At 49.8% G+C, this 21,998-nt stretch overlaps 1 protein-coding gene across 4 annotated transcripts in view; it reads right to left on the minus strand.

Moving 5' to 3' along the window:
- Nucleotides 1–363: 363 nt before the first annotated feature.
- The window catches only part of Pfkfb3 (6-phosphofructo-2-kinase/fructose-2,6-biphosphatase 3), an 89,983-nt gene continuing 68,348 nt past the window's right edge, over nucleotides 364–21,998 (minus strand). For 2 of the 4 annotated variants that reach the window (XM_052157686.1, XM_052157685.1), the window contains exons 4-16: nucleotides 20,258–20,324; nucleotides 19,518–19,592; nucleotides 18,147–18,203; nucleotides 15,039–15,163; nucleotides 13,288–13,495; nucleotides 12,843–12,989; nucleotides 12,565–12,669; nucleotides 10,811–10,940; nucleotides 10,412–10,474; nucleotides 10,235–10,299; nucleotides 9,532–9,618; nucleotides 8,496–8,669; nucleotides 364–3,030 (exon numbers count right to left, since the gene is read on the minus strand). In XM_052157686.1, coding sequence (XP_052013646.1) covers nucleotides 2,983–3,030; nucleotides 8,496–8,669; nucleotides 9,532–9,618; nucleotides 10,235–10,299; nucleotides 10,412–10,474; nucleotides 10,811–10,940; nucleotides 12,565–12,669; nucleotides 12,843–12,989; nucleotides 13,288–13,495; nucleotides 15,039–15,163; nucleotides 18,147–18,203; nucleotides 19,518–19,592; nucleotides 20,258–20,324 — 1,351 coding nt within the window. In that variant the 3' untranslated portion in view covers nucleotides 364–2,982. The remainder of the gene's footprint in view (nucleotides 3,031–8,495; nucleotides 8,670–9,531; nucleotides 9,619–10,234; nucleotides 10,300–10,411; nucleotides 10,475–10,810; nucleotides 10,941–12,564; nucleotides 12,670–12,842; nucleotides 12,990–13,287; nucleotides 13,496–15,038; nucleotides 15,164–18,146; nucleotides 18,204–19,517; nucleotides 19,593–20,257; nucleotides 20,325–21,998) is intronic. The other 2 variants (XM_052157687.1, XM_052157688.1) reach the window with 2 other exon arrangements.

A 21,998-nucleotide genomic window follows, 5' to 3' on the forward strand; every position in this document is an offset into this window, starting at 1 on the left:
TTACAGTCTGTTGTTTCTTGTTTAAAGGAAGATAACACAGGGTTCTGCAAGGAACTGAGAGGTGCACTGGCCATAAATCCCAATAAAAGACCCTGTGGTCCAGTAAAATGCCTGACTGGCCCAGGCACTGATGAGTCTGGCAGTCCGGGCTCAACCTCTGGAGGCTGGAAGAAATGGACTCCTACCAAGCTGTCCTCTGACCCCTACACGTGTGCACCCCCCCCACACACACACGTGTGTGTGCACTGACATACACACTAACACACACACACAAGCACAGACTGACACAAACACACACACTAAATGCTTAGAAGGAAAATTGACACTCATGCCCACAGAAGACTCAGAAGCAAGTTCCGCCGCTATATCTCAACCAGGTTTTTATTGTTCTTACAACTGCAAAATATACAAATTTCTGAAAGGCGTATCCTGTTTAAAAGCTTGCATAGCTTCTTCCCAGGTCATTGACAGAGACAATTACACAGAACATGAAGAAGTCATCATTCACACATTGAAAGGCCCCAAACCAATGAACAATTAAACCCAATCTATACAGCTTTCTAGTTTTAGGCTCCCTTATACATATTAAATAAATAAATAGCACATCTGCTATCAAAATAATAAAAAAATAAATTTCAAGTATTACAAATGAAAATATCATTGGCGTGGTTCCAACAGTTTTTCTTTTCCCCAGAAATCAAGGGTATTGCCCGTTGTTGAAGGAAAGGGGAGAAATTTACCCCCCAAACAAATATGCAAAGTTAAAAACATTGGTCCCAGTTTTATTTTGTCATTTCAGGTGAGAGAGTGGAAGATGCTATCCACCCCGTCCAGCAAGCCACTGGTTTTTGAAGGAAGAAGCCATGTTCCACCTGCTCCAATAGCTCCTGGGCCTGATCTTATTCCTAGGTGTTCATAGAATGTGACATCACACTGGACAAAGCTTCCTCCTCATGCACTGACTTAAGATGGCCACACGTAATCGCCCCTACCTGTCTCAGCCTTTAGAGTCTCTATATTGTAAGAGCTGGTTCTGTAACTATAAAATGGATGTGGTCAGAAGGAGGCATCTAAGAAACCACCTCCGGGTACAAAGCCACAGTACCAGGCACAGTGGTGGCTCGTGCTTATAACCCGAACAGATAACATTTGGGAGGCTGAGACAGGAGGATGGCTGTGAGTTTGAAGCTAGTTTGGGCTACACAGTTCCAATCCTGCTCCCCACCCCACCCCCACCCACCCTGACAAGCAATGCAGCAGGCCCCCAAGTCCAAGGTATTATCAGCCTGCACACACTCAACCCAAGTCTGCAGCGCATATATCCTTGTCAAGACTCAAGTCACAGAGAGAAAACAGTCCAAGTCTTTAAATGGAGAGAAACCACAGATTTAAAGGGTAGTGGACTGGGCCGAATGCTTGAGTGGTTAACTATGAAAACACAAAGTGACTTGAAAGTGTCTGAAGCATGCCCTGTGTCACCCCAGGACCTGCTGTCCCCTGTGCTGGGAAAGGTAGGGTCCCTTGGACTCACAGGAAGGAAGCCGGAAGTAAAGTGCGGCCTTCGGCCAAGGCTCTGCAGCACCCCTCATGAAGGGTCATTCGGGCCAGCGCTGCTGAGTTTCTGATTGGTTTCTTCCAGGCTTGGGATACCCTGTCCTCCCCCACAACTTGGGTGGACAAAGGGGAAACAAGACAGGCAAAGACAAAGACATTAGCGCTACTTTCAACCCATGCAAAAATGTCGCCAACACTATAAAGCTGACAAGGACGCTTTTGACTCCTGGGAACTCCTTGTGATGCCCAGCATGGTGGTGTGAGGCATACAGCAACAGACACTTGGCCAAAATATGGGGACAGCTCTGTGAGCGGGCGGCCTGAAATAAGCTTCCCTCGGGCCACTGTCCCTTCTTGAACAATGTGAGTGAAGCTGAAGGCTCTAAGACTCCCCATCTTGAAGACACCCCAACTCCTCCCGTCCAGCCTGCAAGCCTCCAAGGCCAGCAGCCTAGGTTCTTGAAGTGAGGTGTGGGGAGGGAGGGAAGGAAAGAGAGAGGGAGAGAGGGAGGGAGGGAGGGAAAGAAGGGAGGGAGGGAGGGAGGAAGGAAGGAAGGAAGGAAGGAAGGAAGGAAGGAAGGAAGGAAGGAAAGAAAGATGAAAAAGTGCAAACAAACAGCCAGTCACAGAATCTACTCGGGTGCCTCCAGGCCCAGGATGAAGAGCAGAAGGCCTAAGGGCCTCTGGGAAGAAGGGGCCCTAGTTATTTTTTTTTCAGCAAAATCCTTCCCTCCACTGACACAACCAGTCTGTTCCTTAACTTGGGACCTAGAAGGCGTGTGGAAGAGCCAGAGTATCACTGATACCCTGGAAGAGCTGTCACTGCTCAGCTGACCAGTAGGCCTCAGCTCAAGGCCTCCTCAGAAGGAGACTCCCCCATATCCAATGCAGCATGCGCCCAAGTCCCTTGTCTCTGAGGCCTCTTCCTAGGCCAAGATGCATAAAAGCCACGTGAGAATGCGTGGTCGTCCCCGAGCCTCAGACAAGTGGGGCCTAACTCCGAATCTCAGGGTTCTCTGCCACTCTCGTCTTCCGGCTAGCAACATGCCAGGCCAGGATCCAAAGACACAAAACAAAACAGCACGGTGGTGTCCAGGTCCCCCACTTAGGGGTCTGATCTCACCTCCTCTAGTACTATAGCCTTCCCCAAGCGTTGGAAGGGTCTGTGAGGTCAGACAGCCCTGGAAGTCACAAGAGGACAGAGCGTAGGGAGGTCTGCTGCTTTGCCACAGGAAGCTGGGATCTGTACAACTCCCTAGTTGTCTTGTCTTTGCCACCCCAACATCTCAGCGGGGGGAAGGGCTGCTATTCTTTAACCTGAAGACTTCCATTCTCCCCCAGACCAGAAGTCCTGGGATCACTTGGCTTCAGGAAGATGAGCAGGCGCAAGGCAGGCTGTGGAAACGGAATGGAACCCATGGCTCTGCTTTAGTGCTTCTGGAAAGAGTTGGCACCGCTCCGGGGGCTCTTCATGTTCTGTTTTCAGGAGAGAGAGGGAGGAGAGCGTCAGAACCTGGTGCTGATTGCATTTCTCAAGCAGAAGGCTTAAAGTCATGCCACAAGACACCCCCACAACTCCCCAAATGAACACGCCCCTAGCTGCGGATGATCCCAAAATGAGAGGAGAGCCCAAGCCGGACTTGGAACGTGACAGAAAACACCCCAGGCTATAGAGGAAGCCAGAGAAATAGGCCAGAGTTCTGCTCAGCACTGGGCCAGATTCCAGCCTGAAGGGCACAGAGAGGGACAGGCATGTGACATGGAAGCCCGCTGTTCCCAGGGTCAGACAAAGGACAAAGGACCATGAGGCACAAATAGGAAAGTCATGCACCCTTCCCTGTCAGAGCTGAAGGCTACTCTCCATGACACAGAGCTTGCCACATTGGTCACAGCCAGGTCAAAACCAACCGGGAACTGTCTGGAGTAACACAGTTCCTCTCTGGAAACAGCTAACAGAGCCTTGCACTTAGCTACACTTGAGTCTCAAGTCTGGACACAGAGCTCCGCAGAAGGCAAGAGGTGAGGGGGATGGCTGGACACACAAGAGAGGCCCAGAGGAGGTTGTCACTCAAGTCTGCTGGGTCTAGACCCATGCACCCCCTAGAAAGAAGTCCCAACGCCTTCGCTGGTATCGAGTTCCCTTTAAAATATTAAGCACTCGCCTTGAATACAACTTCCCCTGCCACACCACAGGCCCAAGGCATTCCAACATGACAAAGCAACAGAAATAACGAAGAGTCCACATCATTTCCTCAGACACCCATGGGAAAGGACCCCACATTAATTCACTGCTTGAAAGACCATCCAGCAGGGACACGAGCCACACACACCACAATGGGCAACTGTACACAAACTAAGACGCCCTTTGGCTGAAATGCAGGACTAGGACGCAGGAGGAGAGACGGCGACATGCACTGGTTCAGTTACCTTTCCCAGGTTAGTAAGGAGAAAACTTTGAAAAAATGTGACAGACAGTTCGTCTTTCAAGCATAGTGGGGAAGGAAAAGCAGAAGAACAAAAAAAAAAAAAAAAAAGGAAACAGGTTGGAAAGGAGAAAACAAAACCCGATTCTAGCATCTTCTGTTTAGTTTCGAGATCGAGTCTCATTTAGCCCAGGCTGTCCTCAAACTCTCTGTGGCGTAGCTGGCCTTGATTTTCTGATCCTCCTGCCTCCTCCTGAGGGCTGGGGTTATAGATGCATTCCACCTTGCCTGCTTTCAGCAGTGCTGGGGGGTCAAACTCAGGGCCTCTTGCACGCTAGGCGATCCCTCTACCCACTGAGCCACCTTGTCAGCCTGAGTGGTGTTCTCGCGTGAGTGTGCGTCTGTAATCTTAAGATGTAAAATGCACTGAGAAAGGCAGGTGGTCCCTTGGTCCCGAACAGAGCAACGTCCCCCAGGAAGATACAACTGAGGAGAGTGTCTGCACGTAGCTTAGTTTTATTGGGAGACCAAGATGATGGGCTTCAGGCCTTTGGAGCTTCTCAAGCTCAAGACTGAGAACTCCAGCCGCTGTGAGAAATAAAAACCCAGCGGCACAGAGCAGGGGAACGGAGGGCCACCTTCATGCATATGGAAGGCCAGAGCACCAAAGCAGTGAGGCGCCGGCCATCACCCACCAGGACTCGCCATTTGCCATGAGTCTATGCATATTTTCATTAACAATGCTCCCTAGAGAGTTGCAATCGCCACTTACAGATGAGGAAAGGAAGCTCAAGTCCTAAAACTGTCTTAACTTGCCTAATGTTCCAAAGTCCGGTGGTAATGTTGGTTTGACCTGGCTTTTAATAAATTCTGGAAGCCAAGGAGGGTGGTACATGCATACCTGTAATTCAAGCACTCAGAAGGGGAAGACAAGAGGATTACTAAATTTGAGGCCTGGGCTGCACAGTAAATTCCAGCTAGCTAGGACTAAGATGGTGCTGTTTCAATAAAACCATCATTGATTAATCGTAGTATCAGGGTCAGGGTTGACTTCATAGATCTAATGGTCTAGGATCTGAGGTCACAGTCTCAGGCTGGGCTATACATGCTGGGTCTCCAGATTAGAATCCAACCATAGTCAGGGGCAGGGATGAGTTTATGGGAGAAATTTTGGCTTAACTACAGGCACTCTAGCCAAAAAGCACTATTAGATTCTCCATAGAAATGTAAAAGTCCGACTTGGCCATTTCTAAGGCGAATCCAACAGTGTGGCAGAGGATGTGAGTGGCCTTTTCCCAGCAGGAAAAGTGCTTTCTGGAGGATCCGCATAAATGCAGAACCACAAGGTTTCAAACCCAAAGGCTCTGCACGGAGAGCCCCTGGTCCCCAAGCAGTCCACAATAGACATGAGACAGTGAGCACATTGTGCCTTTTAGAGAGAGAAGTTAACGGCCATGCCTTCCTTCCCTTCGCCTTGGGAAGCGGCAGCAAGGGAACCCGCAGGAGCCAACCCAGAGACTGGCAGCTGCTCATGGGACCCCCTCAGGCTCCAAGAATTGGAAACAGAAACATAGTACCTGGGCTTTTCCACTAGCTTGCAAGGAAGCAGAAAGCAGCTTTCTGGGGCCCAAGGTCTGTTTGAGGCCTGTCTCTACTGCCTACCAGTTTGTGGGTATGCAGGTCATTTTTGTTAAACAGATCAAGGATTGTGTCCTGCCCATCTCTTAGTTAAGGGACCAGAGACACAAAGAGTGACCACAGTCCCGTTTTCTGTGAGGTACACAGCTCTCCCTAATGCCAGACCCAAGCTTGTCACCACTGCAGTCAGGTGTGCACTGAGGACACAGTGGAGTGGGATCCCCAGCTATAGTCCTTACATGCATGTCTTCACAGACTGTCCCTTGGCAGGACTGACAGGCCAGGACAGCTCCATGGCAACAAAACACGCTTGGCTATAGGCTCTGGATAAATACTGTCTTCAGAACGGAAGGCTGCTCTTCTGGGGGAGGAGCTTACAGGGCAAGGACAGTAAGCATTAGACTCAAGACCTCAGCATTGAGAGCTGACCCTACCAGGGAGACCTGGCATTATGTCAAGGCCCTGCCTATGACCAATGAAGAAGATACAGCATAGAACCCCAAGAGGGAATGGGGCATAGCACCCTATGGTTGATGGCATTGGAGTGTCCTGGACATGGTGAGTTTTGCCTTTCTGCATGTCTTCTCTATAAACCTTGGGAATTCTCTCCTCTACGGGCAACCTCAGACTGTCTTCCTCCGAAATACTTCAATAGGCAGGAGAGCAAACAGACAAACAAGCAAGCGTCGAGTGCAAGCAAGAGAATCATTGAGAAGGAAATACTTACAGACAGGCTTTCCCTAGCAAAGGCTGCAGGGAGACAAGGTAAGGAGAGAAAGTCAGTCAGGAGGCCAGATGGCAGCTGCTGGGTCGGACCCCACACGCCTCCAATGTCTAACCCGGCCAACAGATCCCAGACATCTGTTCCTGAGGCAATCCTAACAGGCTGCCCTAACAAAGCCAGAGGCATCTATGAAGTGGGGGACAAGGCTAGGCTCTTCCCAGTGACCCCCCCCATGAACAGATCAGTGTAGTTCTGGATGTCACCTGCCCCTGGCCCAGGTTAATCCCCTTGAGCATCTGTGACAGAAAACTCCCACAATGCACGAGGATAGAGTGAGATGGAGAAGCCATCTGTTTGGCTGCAGTTAGAAAACTCTCAAACCTAAAGGAATATCTATTAGCGTCTCCCTACCAGTCCTGTGTCCATTTCCTAAGCTAAAGAGACTGAGCCTGGACATTAAAGTCCACCTGTCAGACATGGCAGTGCACCTGGAAGGAGGGAGGAGAATCAATTCAAAGTTATCCTCAACTACACAGTGAGCCTGAGGTTAGTCTCTATGCACCATGAGACCCCATCCTCCACAAAACAAAATAATCCTACACTCAGGAGGCAGAGCTAGAATGACCGTAAGTTACAGACTATCATCTCACCGCACCCAACCATTGCTTTGTGCCAGACCCCAAGTTATACAGACAACACAAATCCCCTTGTCCCACTTTTTGTAGGGCATATTACTCCCCAATTCCACAGATTAGGAAACCGAGGCAGGCCTAGGATAATTAAATGAGCTCTGGAGGCCACAGGGTTCTCTCTGGACCTCATCCCAACCCTTAGGAAGTTAAAGTTCGGGGGCAACAGGAGAGCTGGCAGGCGGCACACAGCCAGCATTGGCCTAGCACTGAGCTGAAATTCACCCAGGCGTGGGGCAAGGTCTAGTACTTCATGTTTGCAAAGGTCCTCGGCTATCTTTGGAGGACTGGTTTCCTGAAAACAAATTGTAATGCTCAACAGCCAAATTCTTCAGCCTTTGAGCTTTCAAGCTAGTGAAGGAGTGAATCTTGCTGACTTCTGTTTATTTATTTATTTATAGTTTGTTTTGTTTTGTTTTTTCAGGACAGGGTTTCTCTGTGTAGCCCTGGCTGTCCTGGAGCTCACTCTATAGACCAGGCTAGCCTCGAACTCAGAAATCCGCCTGCTTCTGCCTCCTAAGCGCTGGGATTAAAGGTGTGTGCCACCACCGCCTGGCTTCTGTTTATTTTTACTTTGATCAGCTACCCACTGTGTGAAGAGGCTTGTCTTGGCTGCCTGATTCTGTGTGTGTGTGTGTACACGTACCATGTACATGAGCGCTCAAGTATAGGGGTGCAGGTAAACACAATTACCCCATGAGTGGACATAAAAGGAGCACCTCAGATGTCAATCTTCAGGAGCCTTCCACCTTTTCTTTAAAAGGAGGTCTCTTATTATGCTGGGATTTCTCCATGTAGACCAGGCTAGCTGGCCTGTGAGCTTCTTCCCAGAAGTCTACTGTTTCTGCCTCTCATCTCGCCAACCATAACTTTACAGGCATGTGTCTCTGCTCTCAGCTTCTTCTGGGTTCTGGGGATCTGAAGGGGGTTCTTAGGTCTCCAATGTTGCACAGAAAGAGCTTTAAACTCAGCTGCCTCCCCCATCTGGGCTATTTCTAGGAGGACAGGTCTATGCTGGCTCTGCAAAGAAGGTAGACTCTTCTGTGTGACCTCAGCCTTTTTCTGTCAGAGGTGACGGCAAAGGAGAGGAAAGACAAGACATCAGGCCTATGGAAAGTACAGACTCCTGGACTGGGGATTGCTAGAATGTAGACTGTTCTAGAAGCAGTACTCACAAATATAATAGGACGGGGGCATTTTACAGCCTCTTGTACTCTGCCTGATTCTGTTCAATAAAGACCACAACCTCAGAAAGGAGGCACACAGTCACTGCTGACAAGGAAAGAGTTCAGAGAGGACGCCGTATGTTCTGCCTGACACATACAATAGACGGCCACACACCTCGCCGGCTGCACATCACACGGGCACTCATCCTCACTGGCGAACACGACACAGAGCCCCGGGTACGGGGATCACCTCCCCTCTGCACGCTCCCCTGTAGGCAGTAATTAAAGCAGGATCACTGACTTGTCCGGGCAGCTGCGTGGGCACTTCCGGGGGCAGGCAGCTTGGCAGAGCAGCAGAAGTGGAGGCCACATGCTCCTCAAAGCTGTTGATGCGAGGCTTTTTGGTGGGCTCGGGGCTGGCTAGTGGGGTGACACTATTGCGTCTCATGAGCGGGTTAGGTCCCTTCTTTGCATCCTAAGCAGACAAAGACAAAAGAGAGAAGGTGACAGTTACAAGGAGTGGGGAGGTAGGTAGAGAAGACACACACACACACACACACACACACACACACATCCACGTGCACGCGCACACGCACACATAAATTCCTCTTGAAATCTGTAAGGGCACAACCAGAGGGACACCCAGGTGAGTGGCCTTGACCTGAGCTGCTACTGGCACAGAACTTCCAGCTATGTGCAAAGCAGAGGAAGAAAGAATAATTACAACCACAGCAGAGAAGGGGTCAGAGGAAAGAATGTTAACTCCCAGTCACCCCACCCACACAGGGCCCAGGAGAGATCTCAGGAGATCTCAGGAATGGGAGGGGAAAGGTATCAGGCTAACTCCCTTCCACCTGGTCTGCAGCACACACAAGCGCCTGTGGAATACTAATACTCTGTGCTCGCCCAGAGGTGTGAGGCCAGGTACCCAGCCTCAGTCTAGGAGGCCAAAGATGCAGAAAACAGGCAGCAGTCTGTCCTCCAGGACGAGATGTCAGCCTTCCAAGCATGGATGACGAGACAGGAGAGTGGGCCCCTGGGGTCCAAAGACTGGCCCAGCACCTCAGAGCTCAGGACATCTTCAGCCCCAGTGCTAGCAAGTATTCTGAGGCCCGTGGAGCCCGTCTCATGTCTAAATCCAGGGTTAGTGAGGCCTCTCTTCATTCAGCTAAGTGAAGAGGGGCGGGGCCAGGAGACTGGGCTAGGCAGCCCAGGGACACAGTCCTCTTCTGGTGTGGTCCACAGTGCAAGCAGGGCAGAGAACAGGCTGACACCCCATCCATGTACCCTTCCTACCAACGTCTGCCGGCCAAGCTCCTTAGGGATGGGTAAGTCACCTGTTTTGCGGACTCCACAGACAGAAAGTCAAGTTCGGTGTAAGAGGAAGGTCTGACTACACTGGCAAAGTGTTGTATTTTGACAGCCTGCATAAAGCAAATTTAAACCCACTTTCACAACACAGACCTGGACAGATACGCCATCTGCCCAGTAAGGGGATTTAACATGACCGTACACTCCCTCCCCCCAAAACCTCAGACCTCCCTGAGGTGGAAGACAACAGCAGCCAGGTACTGAGTCTCCTAAGGCCTGCCCTTGGCTGTGCTGTAGGAGGCCCCTCCTCCAGCCCTCTTCCGATCTCAGACCTCTGCTAACCATGAACTTAAGGGCATGCGGATAATGCTGCTGCCTGTCTGATCCCGTCTGAGCCGGGCCCTGGTGCTTTTGAGAAGGCCCTGAAGTAGTAACAGCTACTGTGCCAGGGCTATGATCGACAGAAGGAAGTAACCCTCTGTTTACGCCATTCTGCCCAGTCAAGTAGAAATGAGGACAGAATGGGGGAGGAGGGAGAGGAAGAGAGAGAGGGAGAGATTGTAGACAGAAAGAAAATGAATAGATTTCATGATGCCACAGGAAAGACAGGCTAGGAACAGAGATGTGGAGCTGCCACAGTAGGTGCCAAAGAAACTCAGTGGGACCCCTCCAGAAGAAAGCCAGACCCAGCGTTTCTCAAAGGCCCCAGGGCGCCAGAGCCTAACTCACCTCTGACCTTTCCCGGTGTGTGCTCACTGACTCTACGTTCAAGTAAATGGACTCCACACGGCACCCTGAAGGTGAAGGACAGAGAAGACAGCTTCTGTTAGAAAGCTCCTCCTCCTCCGCAGCCCCCCAGCCACCAGGAGACCCCAGGGTCAGGGCCCAGCGGGGGCTGCCACTCACCATACGCCACGGGTGTCAGTTTCAGGACAGTGTGCAGGGGACATTTCAGGTATGGCATCTCCTCTGAAATGAGACATGTTACCATACTTAGAGACTTGGAGCAGAGGGAGAACTCGGGCCATCCCCAGGCACAAGAGCCTCCTGCCTAACCCAGAGGCCCCTGGTCACGTGGGGGCTCGGGGTTCTCCAGGCTGGATTACAGCGATGAAGTCCACCAGACATCACATTGTTTACAGGGAGCGGATACAGACCCCTCAGCAGGCTGCGGGGCAGACCCAGATTCAGAAGCCAAGCGGAGTAAGAAGAGACGGTCCGCGGTTTGCACTCAGGGGTCCCCGCCGCTTACACTCAGGGGCCCGCTTCCTTCCTCCCTACCGGATCGGCGACTTCCCTCAATACCTGCACTCTTGTCGAGGAAGTAAGCTAGCAGGCAGCGCAGGACGGCCTGGTGACAGATGACCAGTACATTCTCTTGGCGCTCTAATTCCATGATCACGGGCTCCAGGCGCTGGACAAGATCCTGGTAGGACTGAGCACACAGGAACACAACAGCCCGTTAGCAGGGGACAGGCAGAGAAGAGCCAGGCAATCGCTTGCAGCCTTCACCAGACAGCTCACAGCACACACACACACACACACACACACACACACGCACGCACGCACGCACGCACGCACGCACGCACACACATCCATCCTCGTGAGTATTCGGTTCTGCACTGGATGCCATACTCCTAGGGCCACAAGGAAAGCCTGCAACCCTGTCTCTCCGAAGTCCTTCCCCTCCCTACTCTTCTTGAATGCTGCCAAAAGATCAAACTCTACCACAGACTGTTACCCAGGCAACCATTAATAGAAATGAAATCCTGACACAGTCACGGCATGGGAGAACCGCAAACCTTTGTACGTCAGGTGGAAGACACTAAGTATTGCCATCAATACACTGAAAGATTCCTTCTGTGCACCACCCAGCACAGTCATCTCTAGAGACAAGGGATTTGTGGTCACTAGGGTCAGGAGTGAGGAACTGTCTGCTAATGAATCTGCAGTTTCCTTTTGAAATACAGGCGGGGTGTGTCTGTAACCCTCAGCACTCAGAAGGCTGAAGCCTAGAGGAATGCTACAAACTCAAGGCAGCCTGTATTACATATTAAGATCTCATGTCAAGCCGGGTGGTGGTGGTGCATGCCTGTAATCCCAGCACTCTGGGAGGCAGAGGCAGGCGGATTTCTGAGTTCGAGGCCAGCCTTGTCTACAGAGTGAGTTCCAGGACAGCCAGGGCTATACAGAGAAACCCTGTCTCGAAAAAACCAAATCCAAAAAACCAAACAACAACAACAACAACAACAAAAAAAAACCCCATGTCAAACAACAAAAATGTAGCCAGGTGTGGAGGTGTGCATCTGTAATGCCAGCAATGGGGAGGTTAAGACAGGATCAAAAGCAAGGAAGGTCAGAGCTATACAATGGGCACAAAGCTGCAACATAAAAAACCAGCCAAGGTCCTCCTCACACCGACCGACTCTTCTGTGCTTTTTCTCCTGACTGGAGTCCCAGTGAGAGAAGGCCAGAGTGAGGCCAGAAGACAGCATGGTGGCCCACCAGGAATGGGAACTATGACAAAGGCTCAGAAGGACACCCACTAGGTGTCAACACAGCCACCTGGCTGAACTCCCAGAGTACCACTCGGCTCAGCGCACTCCATCCTGCTCAGTCATTCCCTTCACCAACATCAGCCTAACCCCGGTGCAAGCCAGCTGACATCAAGGCCAGCCAGTCTACCGTGTCACCTGCCATGCAGGGAAAAGCCTGGGTCTGTAGTCAGTCACTAGCCATCCTCTTGGCTCTATCCCATGTCATCAGACAGACAGATGGATACATAAGTTCTCATTTTTCTAAGTGTGGGAAACACAGTGCACTTCCCTTAGGGTTTTTACAAGGTTCTCTTTAGTGAGATTTAGAGTCCACAGAAGTAGTAGAGATGAGTTTGCAGAACTGATGGACGCTGGGGCGGGGTATAGAGATCCTGTAGGGATTCGCCTGATCCCGCTGGGGGCCCCCAAGGCCTTCTCTCAGCCATCCCCATACACACATGGCACAGACCCTGACCATTACAAAGAAAGACCAGCAGACAGGAGACGGGGACCCATGCTCACCTCGCCTGTGGGATAGCGGTAGTAGTACTTGTCCTGTTCACGCAATGCGTACTCCTCAGGGTAGGTGTCTCTGATCTCCTCATAGGTTAGTTCCTCACACACACCCTGTCAGAAAGACATTCATTCCATAAAACTTCCCTATAGGGCCACCTCAAGTGAAGGTGTGTGTGTGGGGGGGGGGGGGAGTCTCAAGGAGCCACCAGGATCCCAGAGGACCCACGAGAGCCCTCTCCATGCCCTGCCAGGCCTCCCCTCAGCTGCACGGGCCTGGGACTCACAGCATCTATCTCATTGAGTGCCTTCCACTGCTCGTAGGGGAGCCTCAGGGCCTCCGCCGTCTGGATGGTACTTTTCAGCTGGCTGGTCCACACGCGGAGGTCCTTCAGATTCTGCTCTTCCACGAACTTGCTCAGGGCATTGGCGAACTGAGGGAACGCGGGAGGAGGCAGAGGTCATACAAACTCCACTTCCTTTCATAGGTTACGTTATGTCATTGCCTGGCAACAACCAAAGCCACTCAAACCTTACCAAAGTCCAAGCGGCCTGAGTCTACCTACCGGCTTCTGGTCCACACTCACACGTACACACACCAACACCACATGCAAATATACAGTAAGGCAAAAACAGCCAGAAACACACAACACCCAAGGACCCTCAACTCTACAACAAGGAGGCAACCAATCACCCCTGCTCCCTAGCCCCATGTTCTCTCCTCTCCTCTACCTTCTTGCCTCTGCTGGAAAGGCCTGAGTCACCCCCAATCTTGCCCTGCAAGTTGTACTCATTCTCGCCGTGCCGACACAGGTAGATGGTGCGGGGTTGTACGTGGATATTCATCAGGTAGTACACAATTCGGCTCTGGATGTGGTCCTGCACTCTGTTCACCAAGAACCTCCGGCCAACGTCAATCACTTTGATGAGTGACAAGTCCCTGCCAAGACACCACCATTCAGGCCTCCACAGCCCTCCAGACCTCACACCCTGGGCCTAGCAAGCTTCTAGAATATCTGCTTCCCGGGGGCCCCTAACAGTGACTGTTGTTGGTCTTCTCTAGGAGTCAGAGAATAAACCCAAAGCAACGATTCCCTCAAGCAGGCTGTTCAAGCCAGGTAGTACAGCTGGAGAGACGGCTCTCAGAATGTACAGACATAAAATTCAAATATATCTTCTTTAAGCAGGGCACAGTATGGTCCCAGAGCTGGGGAAGCGGAGACAGGAGCTGAAACTCACTGGCCAGGCGGCCTGGCCATCTGAGTGAGCTCGAGTCCAGTGAGCAACTGTCTCAAAAAGTTCCTGGAGGGACCAGCGTAATGGCTCAAGAGTGGAAGTGTTTGCCACCAAGTCTGACGGCCTGGCTTTGATCCCCTGGGCTCGCCAGGTGGACAGAGAGAAAGGGGGCTCCCAAAAGCTGTCCTCTGGCCTCCACATGTGTGCTGTGGTGTGTAAGTATGCATGCACTCACATAGACGGACAAAAACCTAAACACAAGCAAATAAATAAAAGCATAAATGTTTGGGTCACAGGGGGCAGGGGGATCTTAGCTGGGCATGGTGGCTCACACCTTTAATCCCCAAACTGAGCAGGCAGATCCTCGAATCTATATAACTTGTCCCAGCCCAGGTAGGGCTATAGTGAGACCCAATCAAACAAACAAACAATAAATATCCTAGTAAATCTTTTTAAGGTAGAGGGTAATTGAAAGACACTCTAATACATCTACACGTTTTAAAGACTTATTCTTTTTTTTTTGTTTGTTTGGTTGGGTTTTTTTTGGTTTTTTGCTTTTTTGGTTTTTTTTGGTTTTTTTGGATTTGGTTTTTTTGAGACAGGGTTTCTCTGTGTAACCCTGGCTGTCCTGGAACTCACTCTGTAGACCAGGCTGTCCTTGAACTCAGAAATCCACCTGCCTCTGCCTCCCAGAGTGTTGGGATTACAGGCATGCACCACCACCGCCCAACTTAAAGACTTATTCTTATAATTTTTAATTATACAAATGTATGTGTGCATGTGTCCAAGTGGATACCTGCACTTAAGTGCAGAAACCCGTGGAAGCCAGGGGCATGCAAACGCAGTAGCTTGAATTACAATTAGTTGTGAGCTGCCGGCTCTGGTTGCTGGGAACTGAACTGCAGTCATCTAGGAAAGCAGCTGTCCCTCCCTCATTTTGAACCTACCCATCCACCACTATCTCCCTCCAACTGCTCCTAATCTTCCTCATTCCATGAGTTTTATTATTAATAACCCATTGAGTCTGATTAATGCAAGTCCTTTACACATGGATGTGAGTCCATCCCCTGGAGCCAGTAGTCACCATGTGGCCAAAGGAGAGGGTCTCTCCTCCCTCGCCCAGCAGCCACCCATTGCCCAAGGCTCCTCCACCAAAGGGTGGGGCCATTTCTAAAGAGTTTATAGACATATTTGGGAGCTGTTTTAGAGGCCTCATGTGGATAATCCAGGTATCTTCTGGGAATCACCTGTCACATTTATCAGGGTCAAGAGGCTGGTAGCTGGCTTCATAGCAATTGATTCTCTTCATGAAGTCGTCCATGGCTTCTGCCGAGTTGCAGTCTTTGTAATCTGGGCTGGAGATTTTAACTTCCTGTAACACCACAAAGAGCAGTCTGATGAGTCACACTGGAAGGCTTTCTGCTTCGACCAAGCAGGATTTGGGCTTTCAAAAAAACGGGGAAAGCCCAAAAAGTCTCGGAATAAAGATTATCCTGCCCAGCATATAAGAGGAAAAAAAAAAGAACCGGTGTCGGGAAATTTGACTCATGGCCTTTTGGCCTCACGATTGCACCAGGAAGATGCTCATGAAGGACAGACACAGGAAGCCCACATGGACCCCACAAGGAACCCCAGACATCTAGGTGGGTCAAGCCAATGACTGAGTGAGCCTGACCCTCAATTCAGCAGAACTACGAACATACACAAAGAACAGGCCTTAGGTGAATTACAAAAGACACATTGAGTGTTGCTTAGACACTGATCTCGGGTAGGACTTCTCTATCTGCTCCAACAGAAGCACGATTCACCTGTGCAGGACTGTGCGGTGACATCTCGCTAGACCTGGTGCCTACACCTCAGAGCTGCACTTCTGGGACAAGTGATTGGGCAATTATGCCCCTCCCCCCAAAAAAAGAAAGAAAGAAAACCCAGGTACATTTTAAGGAAACTCTGACTTGTGTCTGCAAGGCCAAGTCTTACTATCTAGTCCTGGCAGGGCGGGAACCTGCTATTTAGAGCAGGATATCCTCAAACCTTCCTATCTCTCTCTCTGACCAACAAGTGCTGAAATTATTCAACAGGCACCATCATGTCTGCCCTTGGAATTTTGTTAATCTTTTCCTCCCACAACTGTAAGGTAGACAGGAAGAAGAAAACCCTGGAGAGGGATGGTGGAGGTTCCTACTTTTTTTGTTCTGTTTTGTTTTGAGACAGGTTCTCATCTATCATAGTGCATACCAAAGGATGACCTTGAATTTCTGATCTCCCTGCCACCACCTCCCAAGCACTGAGATTCCAAGTATTTACTACCACACCCAATTTGTATAGTGCAGGGGATTGAACCCACGGCTCTGTGCATGGTAGACAAGCACTCTACCAAAAAGCCATATCACAAACATGGCTGCCTAAGAGTCTGAATGTACTTAATGCTGCAGTTCTGCCCACTGAACATAGCTAGTAAGGTCAGTTATATATTATGTGAAGTTTATAATTAAAATAGAAATATAGGCCACACATTCCTTGGACTAATCTGAAAGACTGGAAGTATATGAAATAAATAGAAAGCTAGTATTAGACAAACTCCTAACTTAGTAAGGGAGTGACTGCTCAGTGGGGAAAATCTCACAGCTGTACCATGCGAAGCCCTCTGTGGGTCCAGCATTTCTACTTCCTCAAACTCTGAGCCTCTTCCTTTGGACCCACTCTCCCTGAAGTATGAGCTTGTATCTCAGAAATGCTTTGAAATATCCCCACCGCCTTGGAGAGGAAGACCAGGGAAAGGAGCTACAATTGTTTAGCACCCCTTTAAAGGTCTATTTGGAGCCAGGTGTAGTGGTGCACACCTGTGATTCCAGTACTCAGGGAGCTCTGAGTCCAAGGCCAGGCTGGGCTACACAGTGATACCTTGTCCCTGAATAAGAGATGGATGGATGGATGGATGGATGGATGGATGCATAGATGGATGGAGACAGACAAATAGAAGATAGATTAGATAGATAGATAGATAGATAGATAGATAGATAGATAGATAGATCGATAGATAGACAGACAGGCAAATAGAAGATAGATAGATAGACAGACAGACAGGCAAATAGAAGATAGATAGATAGACAGACAGATAGATAGATAGATAAATAGACAGACAGACAGACAAACAAATAGAAGATAGATAGATAGATAGATAGATAGACAGGAAAATATAAGATAGATAGACAAATAGAAAATAGACAGACAGACAAATCAAAGATAGACAAATAGAAGATAGAAAAATAGACAAATAAAAGATAGATGATAGACAGACAGACAGAAGATAGACAGACAGATATGTGTAGGCAATAATACCGCCTGCATCTCCTACCTATGAAAACTGATTTTCTTTATAAGCATGTCCTATTCCACTATGATTAGACTGGAAACCAGGAGTAAGATTTACATCCGTCACCAGGGCAGTGGAGGACCAAGGCAGGAGAAGCCTTGCCTCAAATATAAGACCAGCCTGAGCCGTCACACAGTGTTCCAGGACAGGCTGGGCTACAGTGGGAGAATTCTGCCTCAAAAAACAACAAAGACGACAATGACGACAAAGCTGAAAAGAAAGTAATCTAAAGACACAAGTTGTGGGACAGTGAGACAGCTCAGGAGGTCAGGGGAGGTTTGCCACGTGGAACTGACCCACCAGCCACCTTCTCACTGTGCCCACCCCACCGCGCATACACAGAAAAACTAAAAAAGCGGCCGTCTTTATAATTCTCATCAAACAGTGGAGCCACTGACCGTGACTTCTCTAGACAGGCTACACTCTACACTGGAATTGGGGGGAGGGGCATGCATTACACCCCTTCTTCCCAAATTTGGGACCTGTGCCTTCGGCATGCTGAGCCTTTAAGGATCTCGTTCCTGTAAAGGCCTTCTTACCTACCAAGGACCTGGAAAGCAAAATTGAGCAGCTGGCTGGCCTCCCCTGTATAAAGCCATGGGCTGCCAATCATCCCCGACTACTCCACCATCCCACAGCCTGCAGGTTTCTGACACCAGGTTAAACCACTCCCTGTCTGTTTCCTTTATCCACTATGTCCCAAACAAGACTGTGTACTGTGGCTTGCCCTCTACGACCTTGGGAAGGGCCTGGATATCACTCAAGAGCAGGTCCAGGTCACAGACTGTGCCAATTTAATATCCCCGTATCCCTCTGCCGGCCCAGTGTCCACAGCAGTCATCCACACACTGGGCAGGTCATCTGCTTCTGCGGATTTACCTACGGTCCAGGCCCTGCCCTGAGCTCCCACCAGGACTGCAAATGACCTCCTGGCATAAGGGAGGAGCCACACACAAACAGGGCTTGCTAATCGTCTTACCATGATGTTGGAGGCCACAACAGTGGGGTCGTCACAGACAGACTCGATGAAGAACGTCTGGGGGAAGGAAGCAGGACAGGAATGTAAATCAGCCCAGGCAAGGGCCGGCTTAGAGCTCACTGTGATAGACAGAAACCAGCAGGAAAGGATATGACCGCTGATATGTAAAGCAAGCTAGAACCAGACAGACACTGCATGGTTCCTCTCAGATGCAAAATCTAAATTTAAATGTGTGTGGGGGTAGGGGTGGGGGGTATCATGACAGAACAGGAAGACTAGATTCAGAAGTGGGACACAGGTTAAAGGAATACACGGACCAGGAGCCCCAGGAGCCTGACCTGTTTCAAAAGTAAAATCAGATGAACTATTTGGGGAGCAGATGAAGACCAGTAAGTGAGGGAGGGGGGCAAGAAAAACTGAGAGGGAAAATATTGAACAACGTATAATGATACACATGTATGAAAATGCCCACACACACCTTTTGTGCTTTAGAGCTAGAAACACTTGTCTCTATTTGCTAACCAAAAATATTAATAAGGAAGAAAAAAGAAAAGGCACTGGGGAAAGTATTACTTCATTAAACACTAACTTTGCATGGCCAGGGCCCTCTCCCTCCCCCTCCCCCAGGGAAGGAGTGTTCCATAGCTTCTAGGCATCCCACCCCAAGGAAAACCTTGTTTTAAGACAGCAAAACATAGGTAACTAGCCCTGAGTCCGGGCTCATGCCTGCAATCCCAACACTTAGCAAAGGGGTTGCCACAAGTTTGAAGTCAACCTGAGCTACACAGTGAGTTCCCAACCTCCACTACAGAGTCAGATCCACCCAACCTCCACTACAGAGTCAGATCCACCCAACCTCCACTACAGAGTGAGATCCACCCAACCTCCACTACAGAGGGAGATCCACCCAACCTCCACTACAGAGGGAGATCCACCCAACCTCCACTACAGAGGGAGATCCACCCAACCTCCACTACAGAGTGAGATCCACCCAACCTCCACTACAGAGGGAGATCCACCCAACCTCCACTACAGAGGGAGATCCACCCAACCTCCACTACAGAGTGAGATCCACCCAACCTCCACTACAGAGTGAGATCCACCCAACCTCCACTACAGAGTGAGATCCACCCAACCTCCACTACAGAGGGAGATCTACCCAACCTCCACTACAGAGGGAGATCCACCCAACCTCCACTACAGAGGGAGATCCACCCAACCTCCACTACAGAGGGAGATCCACCCAACCTCCACTACAGAGTGAGACCTGTATCAACAACTCAGGGCAGCATGAAGCCCTGAGCTGGGCAATCAGTTACTCCCAACCTGCCTTCCTCTTTCAGTGTGCAGGGGGAGGCGGGATTGGCTCACCTTGAAGTCATTTTCTTTGGCAAAATGAAGGATCATGCGCCTCCTTTCTCTAGTTGTATTGGTGGCATCAAAAACCTGATAAAGAGGAAGAAGGAGAAAGAAAGAAAGAAAGAAAGAAAGAAAGAAAGAAAGAAAGAAAGAAAGAAAGAAAGAAAGAAAGAAAGAAAGAAAGAAAGAAAGAAAGAAAGAAAGAAAGAAAGAAAAAAGGGAGGGAGGGAGGGAGGGAGGGAGGGAGGAAGGAAGGAAGGAAGGAAGGAAGGAAGGAAACAAAGAAATAAACAAAGAAAGAAATTTTAAAAACCTGGTAATAATAGTTACCCAAACCACAAGGAATTCAGTTCATTGTTTCCAGAATAAGTCCTAAATCCCTCTTTCAGAGTGTGCCCTGCCCCCTAACCTCTCCAGGGTGCTCCCAGACAACCCTTATCTCCCTCTGCTTACAACTCTTAGGCATAGCAGGGGAGGGGGAGGGGACTAGCAAGCAGTAAAATATAAGGAGGAACCCAGAAATGGCCCCTGGCTATGGTGGCTGGTAGCAACACAGTAGAGGTGGTGCCCAGATGCCCACTGCACAGGTGAGTGACAGCTATGTCCCAACTTCCATCCCAAGATACCTCCTGAGTCCTGAGCTGCTTTGGCCCCCTGCTCCTTCAGGCCTTAAGGGCAGAGGCATTTGTCCCTGACCTTACTCTGTTGCTTGGGCCAATGAGGACAGAGGTACCTGTGCCCCCCAGACTTACTGCGATCTGTCCTCCTTCCTTTGTCAGGTAACTTTTGACATCTCTCAGGGCAGCTAAGGCACATTGTCTGCAAACACACAAGAAGGAAAGCACTAGTCAGGGCAGGCCCAGCTAAGCAGCCGCATGCCCCGTGACACACACTGAGGTTCCAGTTCCAAGATGCTCACTGCTGGCCAGGCCTTATTAGGTCCACAAGCCTCCAGCCCAAGGACGAGCATAGACAGGACCACACAGCTGAGGGAGGCGGCCAGCATGCCTGACTATTCAATGGGATCCATTTCCCTGAGAAACACCCATATTTTGCCTTTGGTTTTCTGGATCGTTTTGTTTTGTTTTGTTTTTTTTCATGTAGGATCCAGCTATGCTGTCCGGGCTGGCATTGAGGCCTGAGCTGGCCTCAAACTCCCAGCAAGCCCCTCACCTTAGTCTCTCTACTGTCAAGATTACAGGCAGGAGTTACCATGCTTCGTCTTCCTTTTTCGTTTTTGTTTTCTCTGTCCTTTGTGGTACTGAGAACTGAAACCAAGGCCTTGAACACACAAGCAAGTGCTCTACCACTAACTAGCAACCCCTTTTCCCAAGTCTCACTAAGTCATTCAGGCTGGCCTTGAACCTACTCTATAACTAAGGTTGGCCTAGAACTTGCAGTCTTCCTGCCTTAGCCTTCAGAATTCTTGGAATATGGAGACTATACACCGTGCTCAGCTTAATCAAACCGGGGAGCTTTTTAAGAACTGGTGCCAACCCAGGGAAGGGATACAGCTCACTTGATTGAGTGCCTGCCCAGCATGCATAAAGCCATAGGTTCAATCCCCATATAATATCTGCACTCAGAAGGCTAAGGCAGGCAGATCTGAGGGTGAGGCCAATCCAGCTATATAAGGTAGTGTCAAGCTAGCCAGCATTATATAACAAATATCACTTAAAACAAAAATAAATGAAATTAATAGCAATAGTAATAAAATCTAAATGAATGTTAAGGCAGACCCAGAGAGTGACATTGGACAGGCCTGGGGCTGTTCCTGGCATCAGGATCCTTCCCACAGCCAGCTGACTCCAGCACCCTGCAGAGCTGAGGCGCACCACCTGTCACCTGCAGTTTAAGGAACTCTTTTGCAAATGCAAACTGATAATTTCCAATGAAAAGGACTTTGCTCACTCGTGGTCTGTGGCAGCTGATGAAGTATCTCAGGGTGGCTCAGTTTGTACTTCTGGGAGAATATCAAAACAGCCAGTCACAGAGAGGCCAAGAGACTTGTCCTAATACTATCTCAGTCTGATGGCCGCCAATATGCAGGCTGGCCTTTTCTTCCTTTTACAGAACCCAGCTTCAAAACAAGGGAAGCCACAGGGTGGGAAGGTAGCTCAGTCCATAGTAAAGTGTTTGCCTTTTCAAGTACAACACCCTGAGTTGTTCCTCAGAAGCTATATAGAAGAGGAGGAGGAAGAAAGGAGGAGGAGGAGGAGGAGGAGGAGGAGGAGGAGGAGGAGGAGGAGGAGGAGGAGGAGGAGGAGGAGAAGGAGAAGGAGAAGGAGAAGGAGAAGGAGAAGGAGAAGGAGAAGGAGGAGAAGGAGAAGGAGAAGGAGAAGGAGGAATCAGACCCAAGTCCTGGGCACTAGAAGTCTAAAGAAAGACGGGTTCTCAGAGCTCACTGACCTGCCAAACCGCGTCCAATGGCTAGAGAGGTGGCTGAGCAGTTAAGGGCACTTGTTGCTCTTCCAGGACTTGGGTCTGATTCCC

The sequence above is a fragment of the Apodemus sylvaticus genome, chromosome 14, assembly GCF_947179515.1.
Source record: "Apodemus sylvaticus chromosome 14, mApoSyl1.1, whole genome shotgun sequence".
NCBI classification, from domain to species: domain Eukaryota; kingdom Metazoa; phylum Chordata; class Mammalia; order Rodentia; family Muridae; genus Apodemus; species Apodemus sylvaticus.